This window comes from Sorex fumeus, unplaced genomic scaffold, assembly GCF_029834395.1.
Source record: "Sorex fumeus unplaced genomic scaffold, SorFum_2.1 ptg000014l, whole genome shotgun sequence".
NCBI classification, from domain to species: Eukaryota; Metazoa; Chordata; class Mammalia; order Eulipotyphla; family Soricidae; genus Sorex; species Sorex fumeus.
Genome location: NW_026606071.1, coordinates 27532868 through 27553739, shown reverse-complemented (window position 1 = coordinate 27553739; position 20872 = coordinate 27532868). Strand labels below are relative to the sequence as shown.

Below are 20872 nucleotides of genomic sequence, written 5' to 3'. Positions count from 1 at the left end.
TAATACTTTTCTAGGACAGAACTGAAAGTTTAACTCATAATTTAGAGTTCTATGCCTTTCAATATTAGAAAAACGTCTTGGTGCTATTGATGTAGGCAGGTAGATAGGGAAAGGCTCTCTGCAATGAAACAAAGTCTCATAGAAGAAGAATTCTAGGACCGACCCACCCTGTGGAGACAGAGAATAAGGACTTGATAAGACCATCCCCAGACCCTGAAGTTATGGGCCTCCTCCCCATGAAATTCCTCCTTTCTGAGAACCCCTCTTTCAATCCGGTTGACTCCAGCGACCCAGCCCCAAGGAGATTCCAGGACATTCCAAGTCAGATGATTCTCGAACCCCTTTTCAATCCGGTTGACTCCAGCGACCCAGCCCCAAGGAGATTCCAGGACATTCCAAGTCAGATGATTCTCGAACCCCCTTTCAATCCGGTTGACTCCAGCGACTCAGCCCCAAGGAGATTCCAGAACATTCTGAGTCAGAAGGATCTATAAGAACCAGCTCGAGAGCCCACTTGGCGCTCTCTCCACCCTCGGAGAAGCCCGCGTTCCCTCTGGACGCGTTACTCTCTCTCTCTTATTCTCCATTCCCCCGCTTATCTGCTCATCCCTTCCTCTCCCTCTCCAAAAGCCTCCAAATAAAACCTGTTACTTCACTGCTCGTCTACTCCTGAAATTCTTTTCTGCGAGCGAGACAAGAACCCCAGAGACCTCGGGTAAGGGTTGGGACTGGTCTCTCTTTTCCTGCAAAGAGCAAATTCTCGCCCCAGCTTGAGTCCGTGGCTCCCCGAGCAATCGGGTGGCGGGGATTAACTCCCGTGCCGAGAAGATCAAGCGGACTTCAGGTGTGGCTTGACGGCCACCTTGTGGGGCTGGCGGGGCTCAGGCCCGTGCCGAGCAGGTGCTCACTGCAGACTTTACCGGTCCTAGCCTACCCAGGGTTCCGGGTGGCAGAGGCGGGTGAGGAGAAAGTGGCTGTCTTTCTCCTCCCCACTTCACATAAGTCACCCGTGGGGCCCACCGACATCACTATGATTATCCCTTTCTTCATTTATCAATTATCAAATGAGATAATTTCTTAAATATTAAATAAAATAAAACAAATGTATTGTCTATGCTATAAAAACTGTTACTGCGTATTCACATTCTTGTCTAATATATTGTAAATCTCTGCACAGAAGGATCATTGCTTTGCCACGGGGAAAGACTTTGAATGTTTGCTTATGTTTGCTCCGCATGCCGTGAACTGGATTCAAAAATCAGGCATATGACTACACATTTTTCCCTTTTCCTCAATGAGGTTACAGTCTATTGAGAAAGTAACAGCATATCAAAACCAGACAACTGGAGGAAAAAAAAGTAAATGAATTAATATTTTATAAGATGGACAGAGTAAATGTAGTACAGTGATTAACAGAAAGTCTTATGCTATATATTTTGGGGACATGGTGTTTTGAGGATGGGGAAAAGTGAATATTCCAGCTGGAAGACTCCAAAACATCCATATTTAAGGAAAGATACTAATACATTCAGAACTGAGAAGTGAGCCACTTGATTAAAGCACATGTATGGGAAAGAAAGTAATAAGCAGGAAGGCTGAGAGGAATATTGGGACTATCTTCTGTACTTCTTAAAATTGAATTTTATTTTTCATTTTCAAATATGACAAAGTGTAAGCTTTTGGTGGGGAAACAAGCTGAACATTCTTTCCAGAGACACTGTACTAGATGAACAGGAATGGAAAGATAAACTGTGAATTTTAACTGTTAAAAATTATCACACAATTTATTACTGACAATCTAGTAAGGGCAAAGGAGTAAGATGCAGATACTTTAGCTATGAACACCTATTTGACTTCAGCATTCATGATCTTGACAGGCCTTGAATAAAGGTTGTGGAGAGAGCAGAGAAACCAGCCTAAGAAATTTGGGTTTCATCCCAAGAGAAAAAGGGACCACTGAAGCATTATAAAGTGGTTAAGAAACACAATCTGATTTACATATTAGCCGAATCACTTTGACAGTAATTTGGAGAATGACTCGGAAGGGGCAAGTCTGGAGGCTGGGAGTTAAGGATGAGTGTTCTGCTTTTAGATGGGCTATGATAGGAGATTGTTTTACTGGCAGTGTGTAGGATGGCTCAGATGAGGGAAGACAGTGGGGAGGAGAGCAAAATAGAAAAATACTTGAGTCATGCAGATGGAAGTACAGAGGATCTGACCTAAAAGGGCAGTAGTGTCAGAGAAGATATGAAATCAATAGAAGTAAAGGAGGTTAGAATGTGCTCAAAGGCTATCATCTCAGATAATGACACCAAAAATAAGACTGGAGAGTCCCAGAGGATTTTTTTGGTGGGGGTATGTTTATAAATGAGGAGAAGGGTTTTATTTTGGTCAGATGGGTTTCAGAATATTGTGTGAATGCTTCCGAACTACTATTGGCAAAACCAAGCTGGGAGTCAAAAAGTACAATGGGGAGAGAAATCTGTGCTGCTGGAATGTATGTAGCAGTAAAAAAAAACCAGGAATGGATGGAGCCCCAGGGATGTTATATGGGAAGAAATTATATGAACTTGGGAAGTTCTGCATTTGTAGGGAGGGAAGAATCAGAGACCGATGAAGCAGAAAGGTCACTAAGCACAGAGATCTGAGGAGAGCTGAGGATACAAGCACATGCAATACAGAAAAAAAAGATGAAAGGTGGAAGTATCAAACAGAAGCCAGCACTGCAAAGAAGTCAAGAGACACTTGCTTGGAAGTAATTCTTCAGGAAGTCATTCACATAAATCTGACATGCTCCACTACTGAGAACTGAATGAATTGTTTTCTCAGGGGATGTCAGTGGTATCAACAATCTTAACAGTAATAAGAGATTGTCTTCCAGTACAACTTTCCTCAAATGAAGTAAGTGATAAGAGAGGATTAAAATATCCATCCAATTTGAAACAACCATTTTTCATGCAAAACCTACTTTTGCTTTCAAACCCTGAGAGGCAACAACTAAGAAACTGGGGGAAAAAAATTCAGTCTTTAAAAACAAGAAAATTTGAGGCTAAGGCAATATTACAGCAGATAGAGTGCTTGTCTTGCAAGATGCCGACCTGGGTTTAATACCCGGAATCCCATACAATCCCCCAAACTCTTTCCAGAAGTGATCCCTGGGTGCAGAGCCAGGAGTCAAGCTTGTGCTTCGCTGGGTATGGCCCCAAATAAAAATAAATAAAGCAAAAATATTTGGAAAACACTAGAATAGAAAACCAAAGCAAGGACATGACTATTTCATCATTATAACAATGATTTTTATAGAGTTGGTTCTTGAGATTGTTGGGTGACAGAATCTTGATTTCTTTGCTTACCAGATCTGTAGAAACTGGCAAGGTTTTTGACCTGCTTAAACTTCTGCTCTCTAAACTTTATATATCATAATCTATAACTTCAGGAAGATTAAGTAAATTAAGTTTACATTTCTGCTAAAACTTTCTGTTGAAAGACATTCAAGACATTGTCATCCAAATAAACCCACATAAGCAAAAAACCTTCTTCACTTCATCCAAAGGCTCTTATAGAAGAAAATGAAAAGCTCACGTCTCCCCATTGGTAGAAGAGTTTGGCAGCATTCCACTGCAGCTTCTGGTTCCGCTTGTTGCCCACGATGGGAGACCGTCCTCTCGACAGACCCTTTTTAGTGATGTTCACGTGATGTCCTTTCATCCATTCTGGCCAGTTGCCCCGGTTGCAGCGATGAACAAACCGAGCACATTCCAGGAACAGAGCGGCTCTGGCAACCACAGGCGCTTCCTGAGGAGGGTGAAGAAAAGAATAACGCGGTCTTCATGGACAATAAGTAGACCTAAAAGTGAATCTTTAAATCCTCTGAGATTTAGTTTTAATCTTCGTGTTCTGATGTGGTTTAGACTACACTTCTCTAGGCAATGTTAGCATAGTAGACACAGCATGGGGAATCTAGAACCTACTAAGGCAATTGTGAATAAAGACTAGGACTAAGAGGTGTGTGTGTGTGTGTGTGTGTGTGTGTGTGTGTGTGTGTGCGCGCGCGCGTGTGTGTGTGTGCATGTGTGTGTGTGTGTGTGTGTGTGTGTGTGTGTTTCACACCCAGCAGTGCTCAGGGCTTTTCTTGGCTTTGTGCTCAGGGATTATTGGTGGTGGAGCTCAAGGGTCATATGTGATGTTGGGAGTCAAAAATGGGTTCGCAAAACGCTCAATCCCTACCCACTGTACTTTCTCTTCCGCCCCTAAAAAAAAATCAGACATTTTAAGTAGATGCTTGTGTTTCATTTTCTCTTAAAGAATCTGAAGAAATTTTGTATGTTTGTTTATATATATAATAAAGCAGTTGGGATTCGAGTGAGAGTCAAATAAGGTTTAACATGTTTTTTTTTAAATAAAATAGAAAGCTTTTTGTTAAATCAGCATGAAACAAACAGATTTAATTTCTAAGCTAGTGTATATATTTAGTCCACAGTGTGAACAAAGTGATTTTGTTCCAACAATAAACTCTCATCTTTGATATGGTCCAAGGAAGTATAAGCCTGTTCTCATACATTTTGGCTAGTGCTAACAGAAAGTCTAGATTTTGTTGAGGAAGTCTATGTAACACCCTTCTGCTATGAATAACGGACCAAATTTTGATCAAATGGGTATGATTTAAATAGAAAATGTTGTTAAAGAGAAATTATTTACTGAAAAATGAAAAGGAGAGCAATTTTTTAAAGGAAAATACAAGTATGGCTCCACCTTGGTATGTCCAGATGGACTTCAAAACATGAAAGAAGGGAAGATTTTCTATTGATACCCAGAGACTGGTAAAGGTCAAATGATCTACAGGCTGGAAAATATTTAATAATAAATTTTTCATAAGAGGTAAATATGTCAGAGAAAAATATATAAAATTGATATGGGGGGATGGGACCACACTGTTTCTATGCTCAGGAATCTGCCCTGGTGGGAATGTGGGGTTCATATGAGGTGCCTGGGGTAAGAAACTGGGCCAGTTACAGGCAAAGCAAGTGCCTTATTGACTGTAAAATCTCTTTAACCCAATATGTTTTAACTTGTACTAATTAAAAAATATACATGATGATCTTGACAATACCTCATAGTTACCTAAACATCTAGGTTTCAAAGTTAAAAATACTTTTCATAATATTAAGCAATATTATGTATTCTTAACAATGCATGATACATAAGAAATATAGATTATATACTCAGACTATTAGTTACATGCAATTAACTTTTATTAATTGTAACTCTTTAAGTGGTTATAAGCCTGTGATCTATCAATAAAATTTATATTTTAATTTTTAAATTAAATCTAGGTAAAGGTAAAGGTAAAGGCCCTCCCGTTGATCGTCGATTTGCTCGAGCGGGCCCAGTAACGTCTCCATTGGAGACTTTGTTGTTACTGTGTCTGGCATATCGAATACTCTCGGTAGCTTGCCGGGCTCTCCGAGAGGGGCGGAGGAATCGAACTCGGGTCGGCCATGTTGGCTGCTTGTAAGGCGAATGCCCTACCGCTGTGCTATTTTATTTTAATTTTTAAAGTTATAATTTATATTTTATTATACTAAAAATGAAAGTATCTATTTTAATTTTTAAAGGCATAATTTATATTTTATGATGCTAAAAATTAAATTTGTATTTTAATATTAAATGTATAATTTGTACACTATTATATATCAAAGCATGGATATTCATAGGCTTTAACCAAGGTCTTCCTGATGCCTAGGTCTGTGCTTGTTCCTCTTTGTTATATACATTACCTTAATTTATATTCATGTAAAGCTTAGTAAAAAATGATTTTCAAAGATGGCAGTGTTTATAGTATAGAGTAAAATTGCCATGATATGAAAGGGAGAATTTGTGTCCTCCTTTGTGAAATGACTAAAAAATTGGTACCTATGACATTATAATGCTGTTAAACTTGAAAAAAACCTTAAATATCTAAATACTAAATTGATAACTGCTTTCTTTCCTTTAAAAATAATTTTTAGAACACAGGTAGAAAATTGCTGTCTAGAAACAAAATACAAATGCCATATAATATTATTTTCTAAAGCACAAATATATAATCATATTATTTTCCCACTTGATGTCTGTTTATAGGCTTACCCACCTCAACCATAAATTGAATATAGAAATATAATTTCTGTTATTTTGGTTCCATTCCTTTTCTCTGCCTATGTGAGGTGTTTGTGGTTCAATTATATTGGCTGGAGTCTTCAACCAATCAAACTGGCTGCAATCTTCCAAGTAAGACATCCCACATACTTTTCCGTGTGCTGTTTCCAGGGTTTACAGAACCTTTTCCATCAGGCAAATTCTCACTTACATGATTCTGGTCACTTATTGCCTGTAAGAAGCCTGCCTTAATCCATCCCTTCTTCTCCTTTCAGGCAGAGTTGTTTACTTCTTATTTTTAATACCAGTTTCTCAAAAACACTGTCAAGGAAGTTAGCCCAATAGGTATTTTTTCCCATTCCCTACAACTTAAATTAAGCCATCATGTAATTTAAGCAGAAATCTACTTATGCAGAGACTTAATTTTATAAAGCATATTATATATGACTATGACGTAAAAATCAATCCATGTGAAAATGAAGAAAACAAGATGAACAGACTGGTGAAACAATTATTAACTGAGATGCTGCAAAGACTTGGTAGCAGGTCACAGATATGCATAGAAATACTTGAGATTGCAAAGGTTCAAATGACTTTCTACATAAATTCAATCAATATTTTGGTAATATCATGTACACTTAAAATCTATATTCTCTTCTTGTATTAAATATTTATCTTACTAAATATATTAGATATGCTAATTGGTGTCTGGAAAAGGCCAGAACATCTGTCTGGATAAACAAAATCCAGTCTGGAGAGCAAGGCAAGTGACACAAATTTATTCTTCACCTGTCACATTTTGACATACTTCCAATATAAACAATTCATTGCTAATTGGCAAGAGAACACAAATAATACTGCTGGGATAGTATTATCCTATGAACCTGGCTTCTTTAGAATTGGCCAGGTTGAAACTTAAGTAACCCAAATGCATAGAATTGAGGATCTTTCTTTTTCTTTTTCTTTTCTTTTTTTTTAATGCCACATCTCAGAGAAAACTCTGAGAAAATTAACAATAGATGTGTGAAAGCTTCAAATGTCATGTGTTCTGTGAGGTTGCCAGTATATATTGCCCTGCCTTTTGAAGGGAAAAAATGGTCTCAGTTGCCAAGGAACTCACGATATTTTGAATAAAAATAAATTTCAATACTCTTTTCTGAGAAACTTTTTATTATGAAACTCAATTCTCAATTACTGGCCACAGTAAATTTTTTTCAAATAATTTTTTATAAAGTAACATTGCGTTCTATAAGTTTCAGCACATCATTAGAAATCAGCATCTATAGATACTATATTACATTCTAATCTAAATTTGGAAATGGAGTGGAAACCAATATGAGAATAATTCCCACAAATTGAACTATATAGTATACATTAAGGAGGAGTGTTAGCTATTATGTAAAAAGTTGATTTCATCAGTTTACTGTATAAATTTTTAAGCCCTAGAACATTTTTATATGTTGCTGAAGAATTATGGCACAGTTATTTCAAATGATGCCTTTTTATTAAAGCCTCATGACTCTGTCAAATGAAGGCAAGGCCTGAGAATACTGAGATAAAGTTGGCAGTGAATAACATCAATTTTTGGTATATTGTAGTGTGCATATTTTCATAGAGAGGGTTAAAGAAGCTGTTGACATACAAGGATAAGGACACTATGTGGATTCTAATGGAAGATACTCAACAATACCAAATTATTTGACTTCGCATTATGAGTGTAAAAGCATTCAAGGTATTCTAGCAATCTAGTGTGAGTCTGTTTATGGGGAATTATTTTCCTTCTAAATTCCCTTTCAAAGTGCCATGTAGAATACACTAGTTTTAGAAGTAGTGTTATGGAATAATTTGGACAAAGAATTCTTCCTGGACATAAAGGAGAGTCAATTTTCCCTCTTTTTTGATGGAGCTTACCTCTTAATGGGTCAGTGCAATCTGAAGAAGCAGCAAAAAATGGAGGCATGACAGAATGGATAGGGATGGATTCACATCACAGAGAAAAACAGCACAAATGGAGAAAAATGAATCAGAAGAATGCTGCATGGCTGGAAAGAACCACAGAGTATCAGAGACATAGTTGAAAGTGAGCATCTAACAAAATTTGAGCCCATTAGTATACCACAAAGAATTTTGTTGGTGGTCCTGAAAGAAAAATAGGAATTAAAAAATTTTTTTCTTATTAACATGTCTGCTGGATTACATTTTCCTTGTTCTATAATACTAGGGGATGGCTTCTATTTCATTACATCGTAACGTCATAGTTCTCAGACAAAAATCAATTTAACTGGGAAGACAGATATTGCATTGAACCTTAGGGCATTTCTGAGTTTCAAGGTTGAGAATAGTCAAATACCAACAATTTTCTATGGTTTGATCTTCATATAAGATCATATACAGTATCTACTGAGATTTTTATGTTATAATTATGAAACATTGTGAGAATATTATTATGCAGCATGGATTTTTATATATCTACAATAGGAAAACAATTGTCAGGCCACTTTTCCTTTACTTCATTTGCTACTTTCCCCTGCATTTAACAAGGTCATTAAGTACGCTGAATGTTTCCTTTAGGAAAGTGAAGAAGAGAATTAGAATACTAATTCAAATAGCTGTGCTTCATTTTACTTGGGGAATCTAGAAAATATTGTTACCAAGTTACAATGGTTAATTAAAGGTTATAATTGCAGTACATTGCTTTTTCTAAAGGACTGTATCAAAACTTACCATGTGAGAAGAAAATGTGACTGATTATATTCTTCATATGGGAAAACTTATATAACAACATGTGAATCTTTTTATTTAAAAAATGACTGCATATTTCATATTGACCCCTGGACAATTATATTTTAGAATGGCTTACTGTTGGTGCAGAATGACTATATATTTAAAACTAAGGGCAGTATGCAGTTACTATGGTTCTTACTCCGCTTTGGAACCTAATTTGTTAGAGGGCATGTGCCTGTGAGTCAGGATTTATCACTTAGTTAGTATTAAATTCTCTGCCTGACTGAGATCATTAAATAACTGACAAACTGCCTACTTCCCTCTGTCTACTTCTAGAGTAGCTATGGGCAACTTAAATTATGCAGTTGTCAGGCTACAGTCACTCATGGCTATTCAGTACACAGTCTAGATGACTCGTCATTTGAACTGTTACTCAAAACATAAATTAATTAATATTTTGGATATTTTTAACAACATATGAGAACTTCTGTTTCTATACAATGGATGATATATGAAAACTTCTTTTTTTTATTTAGATACCTAAGAATAATTAAATATCTTAAAAGTTTTTCATTTTGCTATTTATTTAGTTTCTAACATGAGACAATGACCAGTGGAGAGTAGAAATGATAAAAAATGCAATTCTGGTATGTGTGTTGAGTAGGATTAGTGGAGGGTAGAGGGGTGCAGAAGATGAGTATGGATAGAAATAGATGAACTGAACACTTTTGCTGAATATGAGAAGATTAGATTAATAGACCACAAGTTAAAAATCTGGGCTCAAGGAGAGTAGAAGCTCAGGTCACAGTCAAGATGTTAAGAAGAGTCAGAGATAATACTCAATGGGTTAATCACTCCAGGAGATTCTCCCAGGAACAGAACCAGAGCATCACAGCCTCTGACTCCTCAACCAAAACAAAATCAAACAAAAAGATATTGAGGAGAGTGGCTCTTAGTAAATAAACAAGAAAAATATCTGCCCAATAGATACAGGCTTACCTGTCCAGGCTTGCCTGGGGAAGAAAAGAAAAAAAAACTTTATTGAAAATTTCTAATACAAACTTCATGTTCTCATATGCATTTTGACTACAATGGTACTATTCTGCATTCCTTATATCCAAAAAATTGTGTGTGTTAATAATCTTATGTTTGTGATATGTCTTGTTGAGTAAGAAATAGAAAATGTCTTTAGGGGAATACTTTAAATGGTTATTTTTTTTTCAAACCTCAAACTAGAACATGGGTAAGATTATAAAGTATATACCTTGGCTCAATCCCTAGAAATTCTGATTTAGAATATTGGCTGCAAAGTATGAAAGTTTTTATTTCTAAAATGCTCCAGAGAGATGTTTATGCTGTTGGTCCTTTGAGTAACATTACTATTAACAGAGGTCTTAAAGAATTCTCACAGACAACATTCCAAGGACTAAACTTACATTAAAAACACGTAAGAGAATGTGTGTCTATTGTGAACATTACTCAGCAGAAACAACTTAATCAAATATACAAAAATTATAGTTACTGTCAGCAAGAACCTGACAAGCTCCCCGTGGTGTATTTAATATGCCAAACACAGAGCAACAAGTCTCACAATGGAGACGTTACTGGCACCCACTTCAGCAAATTGACAATGGGAGGACAGTGCTACTGTGCTACAGTTATTGTAGTAAAATATATTATTAAATACATAAAGATTGATGCAGGTATTACTATGGAAATGTAAAATCAAAATTGACTAGGCAGTTTTGATACAATAATCAAATCTTTAAAAAATTTATTTGGGGAGGGTCTACTCCAGGTCTACTTCCAGTGAAACTCATCCAATAGGGGTTGGCAGGCCTGATAGTTCAATGTTAGCACGCACTGATACAGTGCTGCTCAAGACCTGTTGTACTGGGGCCTCCTGGACTACACTCAGTGATGCTCTAGGAATCATTTGGTGCTTTGAATCCAACGTAGATTCCAACCCACGCAACATCCCCCCCTCCTACACACGCACAAGGCAGGCTGCATCTCTGCTCTCTCCTCAGACTCAACAGATCTGGGCTCAAGGCCAATCTGGTCATGCTTGACTGGCATTTTGTGCCTGAGATTTGGTTCTATGCCCTCTTAATACAAGTAATACCAGGCTTGGCAGTGCTCAAGGGTCTCCAAAACCATACACAAAAGGCTGGGGGATACGTGCATGTGTTGTGGCAATGAACTAATTGAGGGTCATTTGAGCCAGTTCATTTTTGTATGCACGAGAGTATGTGTTTGTATGGGTGGAATTTGCATATGGGATGCTTATTAGCATCTTTGGTACCAACCCAACAGATGCAGAAGTCATTACTAGGTTATGACAACTAGATATTCATCAATACTACCTGATATCTCTGATATACAAAGTTATCTCTTTTTCATTGTATTTGAACTAGAAGTAATTTCCTGAGAAGCCTCCTCTGTCTCACTTTATCTCTTTTTCATTGTATTTGAACTAGAGATAAAGTGAGACAGAGGAGCCTTCTCTGAAAATTACCCAGAATATGGAATAAAAAGAGATAAAAATGAAAAATATGAGAGGCTATCTGTCAAGAATAGAAGATAAACTAATCTCTTCACATACTTTTTCAATCTTGGATGTAAAGCTTAGAGAAAATACAAAAACATACCATTTGAAAAGATGAGAATTTTCCAGAATAGATGTAATAAGTCAAGGACAAGATTTGGGGAATCCATTGAAATTTACACAAAAAATAAGCTAAGACTATTTTAATTATTTTTTATAATATCAACAAGGAAAAAATATAAAAAGCAATCAATGGTAAATTTGGAGTGTAACCTATTGCTTTGAGGGAAATTAGACCAGAAGAGAGTAGGGTAATATATTTGAAGCATAAAAAGGCATATAATTATAATACCAGAATAAGTAATTTTCTGCAATAAAACTAAAAATAAAGGCATTTTTAAACTGCATCTGGGAAAGCTATTTCCACTGATTGTCAAAAAATGATTCTTCTAAATGGTTTCGTTGAGAAAGATACAGATCTTAGAATATCTGAGACACAAGAGGAAATGGTGAACAAAGATATGCCAATCTCAGAGATATATTTAAAAATAATTGTCCTAAAAATCAATGAAAAGAATGTCTGCTTTATGACATAAACCCTTCTATAGTGTTTTGTTTGGTAGAGGAGTTAACATTTTTTCAAATACATAAAAATTTCAAGTTAGAATATAATACTTTATAAAACATTAAAGGAAAATAATGCTAAACCAAGACATGCAAGAAAAATGAAACAAAATCGAACACAATCTAAGAGTGTATAAAATGTAAATAAGAACATATTCACAATAAAATAATAAAAATGTGTAATAAGGAGAAAGTGACAGAAATGAACTTGCATCTGTATTCATAATTCATGCAAACTAACTACATTTTCTTGGAAAAGAAAGACTGTCAAAATGGTATAAAATTTTAAATATGTACTTTTAATGAAAGCGACATACCTAACACATAAAGATCTAGATGTACTGAAGCTGAAGATTTAGGGGGAAAAAAGAGCTACCAACTCAATGCTAACCTACAAAACTCTTTTAGCTTTATCAGTGCCAGAGAAAACTATGTTTTGTTTTGTTTCTTTTTGGGTCACACCTAGCAATGCTCAGGGGTTGCTCTTGGCTCTGCCCTCAGGAATTACTCAGGGGACCATATGGGATGTTGGGATTTGAAACCCAGTCCGTCGCATGCAAGGCAAATGCCCTATCTGCTGTGCTATTGCTCCAGCCCTGAAAAACATGTTCTAAGGTACAAAGTATTACTAGTAGTAAACTGGATCAAATGCAGCATCTAAACCATATTGTAAATCATGATACCTCATAAAAGGTGGGGGGAAAACTAGGCAAAATAAAGCAAAAACAAAACCATATTCTGTAAAGTTGCCTATTTACCCATGTGGTAAAATAAAACACAGGAAAGATTATACAAAATTCAGTAGAGCAATGTCTTCTGGAAGGAAATATTTAGCTAGGAATAAGGGGACTTAGAGGTAGAAACGTTGTTTTTTTTTAAGTATACGGTTGTGGGATCTGGGACATTAAAGTGTTTTTATTCAAACTATATTTTATAATTACATTATTTTTAATGGCACATTACATAAAATATTTCTAATACAATATTATAGGGAAGTCACTAGAATTAAGGGAACATTTTAATGATATTTAGTTTTCATTATTATTGAAATATTTCATCTATTTTTAAGAATGAAAATGAATACAATATTGTTTAATGATTCATCTTGAGACCAGACAGACAGTACTGGGGTTAAGACACTTTCCTTGCATGTGGTCAACTCTGGTTCCATTCCCAGCAAAACATATGGTCCCCCTCAGCACTGCCAGGTGGGGTCCTCCCTCCTCTTATCCAATTGCTTGTATATATTCCTATCTCCCTGAAAGATGTTAATTTGCATTTATAATCAAACAGTGTTGTGATATAAAATCCCAGTGTGAATTAGATTTGGTACAATGAGCCCAAAAGTGTAACTAACATTTTGGTGATCCAGATGTCTTATTTCCCCCAGGAGAGTTCCTGACTTTGTTTTCCTGATAGAACTGTCATCAGCAACTTTCTTTCACTTTCAAAAGTGTCTCCTAGTTTAGATAAAAATTATATACTCATTTCTCTTAAAGCTAAATAAATTTAAAAAAATGAATAAATAATGCTGAATTAGGTATTCACCATCCATAGACTAGAGATCTCCACGATACCACAAATTTTCTTAGACTTATGGAACTGTTGTTAAAGAACTGTTGTTAAAGAACTGTTGTTAAAACTGTGCATTTCATTAGTTATTCATGTTAACAAATTATCAATGAATTAGAAAACACCATGTTGATACATGTTATATATTCAACTAGATTTTAAAGAAAGACATACTGTTTAAATGAAAATGTATAGAAAATAGAAGTATTTGTTTGAACTGTTTTTTTCTTTTATTTGCATATCTGTTAATTACATAAAGGCAGAAATGAGATGAGATCTTTCTAACACATGTCTTCTTGAAAATTCCTTACATTCACATCTATTAAATTTACACTAAAGAGACAGATTGTAAGGAAGAACTGTTTTGAACTTAAAATTGAACCAATTATCCCTTAGTACTTACAGCAATTACGGGAAGAGGATTGTTTAAAGCAAACAAACCCCTTCAGATTGCATCATTTTAAACGTTCAACATCTCTATTTCTTTCATTTAATGACACTTTTCAATCCTGAAGAAAATTGTAAGCTTGAAAAAAATCACATAGAAATCTATAATTAAGGCAACAGAACAACTAGAACTGATCTAAAAAAATTATGTAACCAAATAAGCTACACTTAAAAACCAACGCAATATGCAACAGAACCAAGAAATAAAACAGAGATGAGAAGTGTTGGATTGACATATGATGATGCACTAAACACAAGCATTCTGCCCTCCCTCCTAAATTCTATCTGATGATATGGAAGAATCTATAACTCCATCTATGTGTCTATATTTGTATTAATACCCTTCTCTACCTCTAGCTACCTCTATAGATGATCTTCATCTGTATCTAGTATCAATACAGACATATTAGCCATCTATAATTATGTCTGATGTGTATACGGACCTAATGTATACACATGACTAAAACAACAAACGCACTGGAAAATTTTAAATACGAGGTATTTTTATAGGACAGAAAGCAGATGTGATCAGACATCACATTGAATCAAATAGAGCAGAAACAAAAATGCTAAAAATTCTTCTATCAGAATACATTTGTAGCAGTAAGCCTGGCAAGCTACCCGTGATGTATTCAATATGCCAAACACAGTAACAAGAAGTCTCAAAATGGAGACGTTACTGGGCCCGCTCAAGCAAATCGATGAACAACGGGAGGACAGTGCTAATAAAAAAAAATGAACAGCTAAGACCACACAAAAACATTAGCTGAATTTATAATCTACATGTGGAGTTTCTTTTAAGCTGCTCAGATTCTACTGTAAACCACACTGTAAATCTGTTCTATTTGACATGTACAGAATTGCCACTACTTAATGGCTATGTCCAGTCCAAAAGTACTCACTACACTAACATATCTGCTGGATACACAATTCAACACCCCTCGTAGATGCCTGAAACTGCAGACAATATGAGATATACTGTTTTTTTTATCAACATATATAATAATGCTTATTTCATAAATCAAGTGCAGCAGAGTAAATAATGAAATATATCAACTACAATAAAAAGTACGTTAAGTGCTAAAAGTTAAGTTAATGTAAACCCCTCTCTCAAAATATCTTATTATAGTAATATTTTTATAGCTTAGTTAACCTTGAGTAATTGAAGCCATATAAAATACACTATAAATCACTGGATCCCATTGTACTCTGGGAAGAATCAAGGACTGTTCCACTTACTATTGTTTCTTTTCCTATCACCATTATTCCAAGACTTTTATCTGCTTTTGATCCCTAATTAAATACTGTAGCTTCATCAAATTAAAACCATATAGTGCTGCCCATTTATACCTTCCACCACAACCAAAACCAGATAGCATTTTCTGTATTTTATACCTGATCAATTATTCTAATAATTGCAATTATAATACTAAAATAATAATAATTAATAGATATTAATGCAAAACAAATGCTAAGTTGCTACCTCTAAGCTATTTGTCTAACCTCAAATTGTCCTTTTAATATTAACTTGTTTTATCTATTTATTTGAAGCTTTTTCTTTTGGACTAGATCAAGATATGCTTAAGAAACGTGCAAGACACACAGTCAGTATGCTTTTACCAAATTGATCAGGTTAATTACCATTTTCCCAACTAGGAAACATGGCGCTGGCTCCTTGCCTTGTCAATTAAATGCTTGTTTTTGCTCTCAGAATGTTTAAATTCTACCATGCCCAGTTACATTGGATACCTGTAGTATTTACATTTTTAAATAAACAAAATGAACATTAAAATTTTAGAATTAAATGTCATACATCAATGGGCACTGAAATTTGGGGCCTAAAATATTTTCAAAGGCTATTTTCAGGAATGGGAAATTGGCTAAAGACTTATAATGATAGTGCACTTCACCATTTATGGTGATTACAATGACATTTGGATTTCAGGCTTAAAGTCACATACTTTGCTGTCACTCACCTAGGGAAAGATCTGTAAATGTCACAGAAAAATACCATAACTTATATTATAAGGCTTGGATGATTTCTAAGGTAATATGACTGGCCAGTGGTAACATATATGTGTCATAAAACCTGGGAAAATGATATAGCTATAGACAGACATACAGTCTTTGTTGCACCATGTGTCTATTTTCTTTTTTCAAAAGAGGCAATAAAAGACTTTATCTCTTGATATTTAACAGTATTTTGAACCCCCAATTTAAAAGCATATGAAAAGTTTATTAAAATGAGAAGGAAAATGTTGAGAACCATTGGACGGACTGTTAAAAATTTACATCTGGATCTAGTTCACCTGACTCACATTACTTTCCAAACAAAATTAATTTTATTAATTTCTTATAATTAATAAATAACTCAGAAGGTTTAAAGAATCAATACATAGCAGGAAGAGCACCAACAATACTATATATACTAATAATACTGTGATCTTGAGTGTTCTACTTTAATGTGTAGTTCAGTTTCAGGTAATGTAATGAGGAATTTCAATCAGATATCAATCACATTTAATTCTCATACTAGCCTTCAGATGCATGTATAGTTGTATTGTTCATTTCATAGAGGCTTAGGAAATAAATGTCAGACCAATTTTGGTGTAGGTTATCTTATTTTAGAACCTGCACACAATTTTATGAACTCGTACTATGTCTCCTACTTCACAGAATATATTAATATATTTCATTTTCCCTTTTCCTTTTTCTTCTTTTTTGGTTTTGTGACCACAGCTGGAGATGCTCAGGACTTCCCTTGTTCTGTACTTAATGATTTTCCTGGCAGGTCTTAGGTGGCCATGTGGGGTGCCAGGGATTGAACTTGAGTGAGCTGTGTGCAAGGCTTTCACTCCAGACCTCCTTCCTCCCCACTCCCTTCTAATCTTCTCTCCTCCCTTCCCATCTGTTGCCACCATTCTTTTTCTTTGCTCACTACTCTTGTCCTTCCTTTTGCTACTAAGGTTTAAAATCAACAGAAACCAAAACATAACTACACAGTTAGGGTTAGATTACATATTGATACTTTCCTTCATTGACAGTAGTAATTGGAATGGGCAACGGGAAGGGAAAATTATTCCAACAACTTACAAGATCCAATGCAGCTGCCAAGATGGATGCATCAGGAATTGTCCCCGGTTCACAGCAATTTAACAGAAATTGAAAGCGCTTCATGCCTTGTCGAATTGCTCCAAGATTGACAACATTTTTGCTTTTTCCACCATCTTGGTTGGAAGATAGATGGTCATCAAAACTGTGGCAACCTGTAAAACATTTCCATGGTGGAGGAATAAAGGAGAAAAAGTGTCATGGATTATGTATTTTAAAAGAGCTACAGTTATACAATGCTTTTTCTTTAGTGTTGGTTAAAAACTTTCTGCCCAATTTCAATCCCTCCTCCTCCTATGTTTCAATTTAATATCTCCTGACATTTGGGAATCTGGTGACACATGGTACATGCAAATACGGGGTTTTACGTAAGTGTTCAAATATTGGGTCTGATCAGTTTGCTATCAGCTTTCCTCTCCAATACTGGTAAAAGCTCTTGGAACATTTATAACAGTTCTTCCTATCATCAACCACCAGACTGGTTTAATGGAGATGTAATCATTGTGTAATATGTGTTACATAAATTACTTACGACAGTATCTTGATAACTCAAGTTACAGTGCAAATAATCACTGACTACTGGAATTTTTGAAGACTTTAGATTCTGAATATTTGGAATTATTCAAATTATCCAAAGTAGCTGGGACATGTTTAATTTCATCTAAACTTTTAGAGCAAGAATCTCTAAAGGTGAAACTTTAAAATTTGTGCTTAAAGTCTCCAAGATAATAACAAAGAGACAAACTGACCCTATACTCTGGTCAGCAGTTTGGGATCCCATTAATCCATCACCCATTATTTCTTTATATAACTGACTACAAAAAGGATTTATTTTGGAAATTATTTAAATTGTTAGGACACATAACTAACAATTTAGAAAGCTTAAGCTTGTGGGTTCTGTAATAATTTCCAGATTAATTTCTTTTTGTAGTCAATTATATACATCAAATTCTATAATATTAATTTATAATGTTAATTATAATATGCATTATTATATTAATGTAGCAAATCTAAGGTTTGACATTAAGGGAGAATAATACAAAATATCAGTTAAAATTTATGATAGGTACACTTTATAAATGCAAATGTCATGTCATCTCTATTTATTTATTTGGTTTTGGGACCATGTCTGGCAGTACTCAGTGGTCAGTCCAAGAAATTGTTAAGTTCAGGGATCTAATCCAAGTCAACTGTTACAAGGCAAGCATTTTACCTGCTGTGCTATCTCTGGTCCAAAATGCTATGTCTTCTTCATAGTTTCCAGTGTGTTTTTAATTTTCTTAAAATAATATTTAATAATAAAGGCCCTCCCGTTGATCGTCGATTTGCTCGAGCGGGCCCAGTAACGTCTCCATTGGAGACTTTGTTGTTACTGTGTCTGGCATATCGAATACTCTTGGTAGCTTGCCGGGCTCTCAGAGAGGGGCGGAGGAATCGAACTCGGGTTGGCCATGTTGGCCGCGTGTAAGGCGAAACCCCTACCCGCTGTGCTATCGCTCCAGCCCAAAATAATAATAATAATAATAATAATAATAATAATAATAAAATAATATTTAAAATAATATTTAGATTGAATGTAATTTTCAAAACCTGACCACCCCCTTTTGAGATTCTGAGGGTTCCTACAATACCTAAGAATATAATCTGTAGTACAATAACTAAATTTGATTATGGCTTAATATGTGGAGTTTTGTATGTGGAGTTATGTGTCCTAACCCTCACTGAAAAGACACAAATCTGCCCTCAAAAAGGCTTTTTCATCTCTTTCTGGATTAATACCCTTGTTCCTAACATCTTTGCTGACTAATCACAGAGGTGGACTGTATACATCTGGCTCACAGTTGAGGTGTGCTGCACTTAAATGTGTCACAAATGGCAGCTATGGGCTATGCACTGACTAATTTGTCTTGCTCAAGAAGCATTAATATTTAACTATTTTGTGATTAAAAATAAATCCAGAGTTAGAGTTATCCTTAAAACAACTTATATTTGTGATAGTTATGAAATTCATTAGATATGTTTACAGTTACAAGCACCAGGGAGGATATTTACAGTTATCAGCCCAGATATACCTGGAGAATATGTCACACACAGCAATATCAACCACCATCTCCAATACCAAAAAAATAGGCACTTGGCCTTGTAGAGAACAAATCTTTAAGAATTAGTTAGCATAGAATGACTGTACTCATTCGTGTAGTATAAAGTAACATAATGGGAAAATAGCACCCAAGGATAGTGGAGATAAGGGTCAGAAGGATTGCTCCATAGCTTGAAAGCCAGCTTAACATGCTGGGGGGAAAGGCAGCTGGGATAGAGAAGGGACCACTAAGTAAATGATGCTTGGAAGGCTTGCTTAAGATGGGAGATGTGGGCTGAAAGTAGACAATGAACTGAACATACGGCCACTTAGTAACTGTATTGCAAACCATAACACCCAAAAGGAGAGAGAGTAAAAGGGAATGTGCCTGCCACAAAGGCAGGGGGAGGGATTGGATAGGGGTTGGTGGGAGGGATACTGGGAACATTGGTGGTGGAGAATGGGCACTGGTGGAGGGATGGGTACTCGATCATTGTATGACTGAAATGTAATGGCAAAAGATTGTAAGTCTGTAAACAATTTGAAAAAAAAAAAGAGTTAGGGGCTAGGATCCATTGGTATAAAAATAACTACCAATTCCTGATTCATAACCTACAATATGTGTCAAAATTCTTAGTATGCTAAGAATGTGTATGTAGGTGTTAAGAGACATTTGATTTTAAAACACATGAAAAAGATTGATGAAGCAAAAATCAATTTTTTAATGAGTGTTGTCAGTGACTTATGGATTTTTAAATATATTGACTAATTCTCTTCAATTTTCATCTATTTTTAAGTTTCATAAATGCAAACTGCTTCAGAATTTGGTTAAAATATTATTATAAAATTTCCTGTATTTTTTTCCTTAAGGATATGTTTCTTTCTCAGATACAAATATTCCATATTCAAATTTTCCATATTTAACACCTTCAGGGTTTTTTTCAGTTGCTGAAGCATATTTTGCATTAAATGCAAAAGGAAGAAGCACAAGAAGGATCTCATAATGGAAAAAATTATAAAGAGAAACTCTCAAATGGAATAAAGAAGCATGGCCAAAAGCTACAGATATTTCCTAGACAACCTTGGTTTTAGACAGCTGCCTTGCAAAATGCTGTTCTATTTATTCACTGAGTATTGACAAAGCTACCAAATACATAACTTCTTGTAATTTTTTTCTACTTGTTGTTTTATTAATACTGTCATTTAAAAGTTACATGCATCGGAGGAAATCATACCTTGAAAAAGTATGGCATTGGTTTCTTAAACTTTGAGTTTAATATAGGCCCTAAACTCAATAGCTCAATAAACTCAATTGACGTCATTATGAAACTTTCACACAGAGCTCCAAACAACAAAAATTAGTCAGAAACAACAAAATTGCTTAGGATAGGCCTAAAGGGAAGAAAGAGAGTAACACTCATCTGAGTCACTCAGAGCTCCAGTGGGGGCAGATCATGAAGTAGAAAGAGTCACAAGCTGCAACAGACACAATGGGGAAATAGCATAATGCCATACAAAGGTTACTGGGTCAAGATAGTAGCCAGGAAGACTAGACCAATACTAACCAGCTCATTAAATTCTTAGATAAAGGCTTTAGACTGTTGAGGATGGTTAATGAGCTCAGAGAAACA

The 20872-nt window shown here is 35.4% G+C and overlaps 1 protein-coding gene across 3 annotated transcripts in view; it reads right to left on the bottom strand.

Moving 5' to 3' along the window:
• Positions 1–20872, bottom strand: part of UNC80 (unc-80 homolog, NALCN channel complex subunit) — a 255397-nt gene that overhangs the window by 144442 nt on the left and 90083 nt on the right. For all 3 annotated transcript variants that reach the window (XM_056111839.1, XM_056111840.1, XM_056111841.1), the window contains exons 22-23: positions 17144–17316; positions 3583–3795 (exon numbers count right to left, since the gene is read on the bottom strand). In XM_056111839.1, the coding sequence (XP_055967814.1) occupies positions 3583–3795; positions 17144–17316 (386 nt within the window). The remainder of the gene's footprint in view (positions 1–3582; positions 3796–17143; positions 17317–20872) is intronic.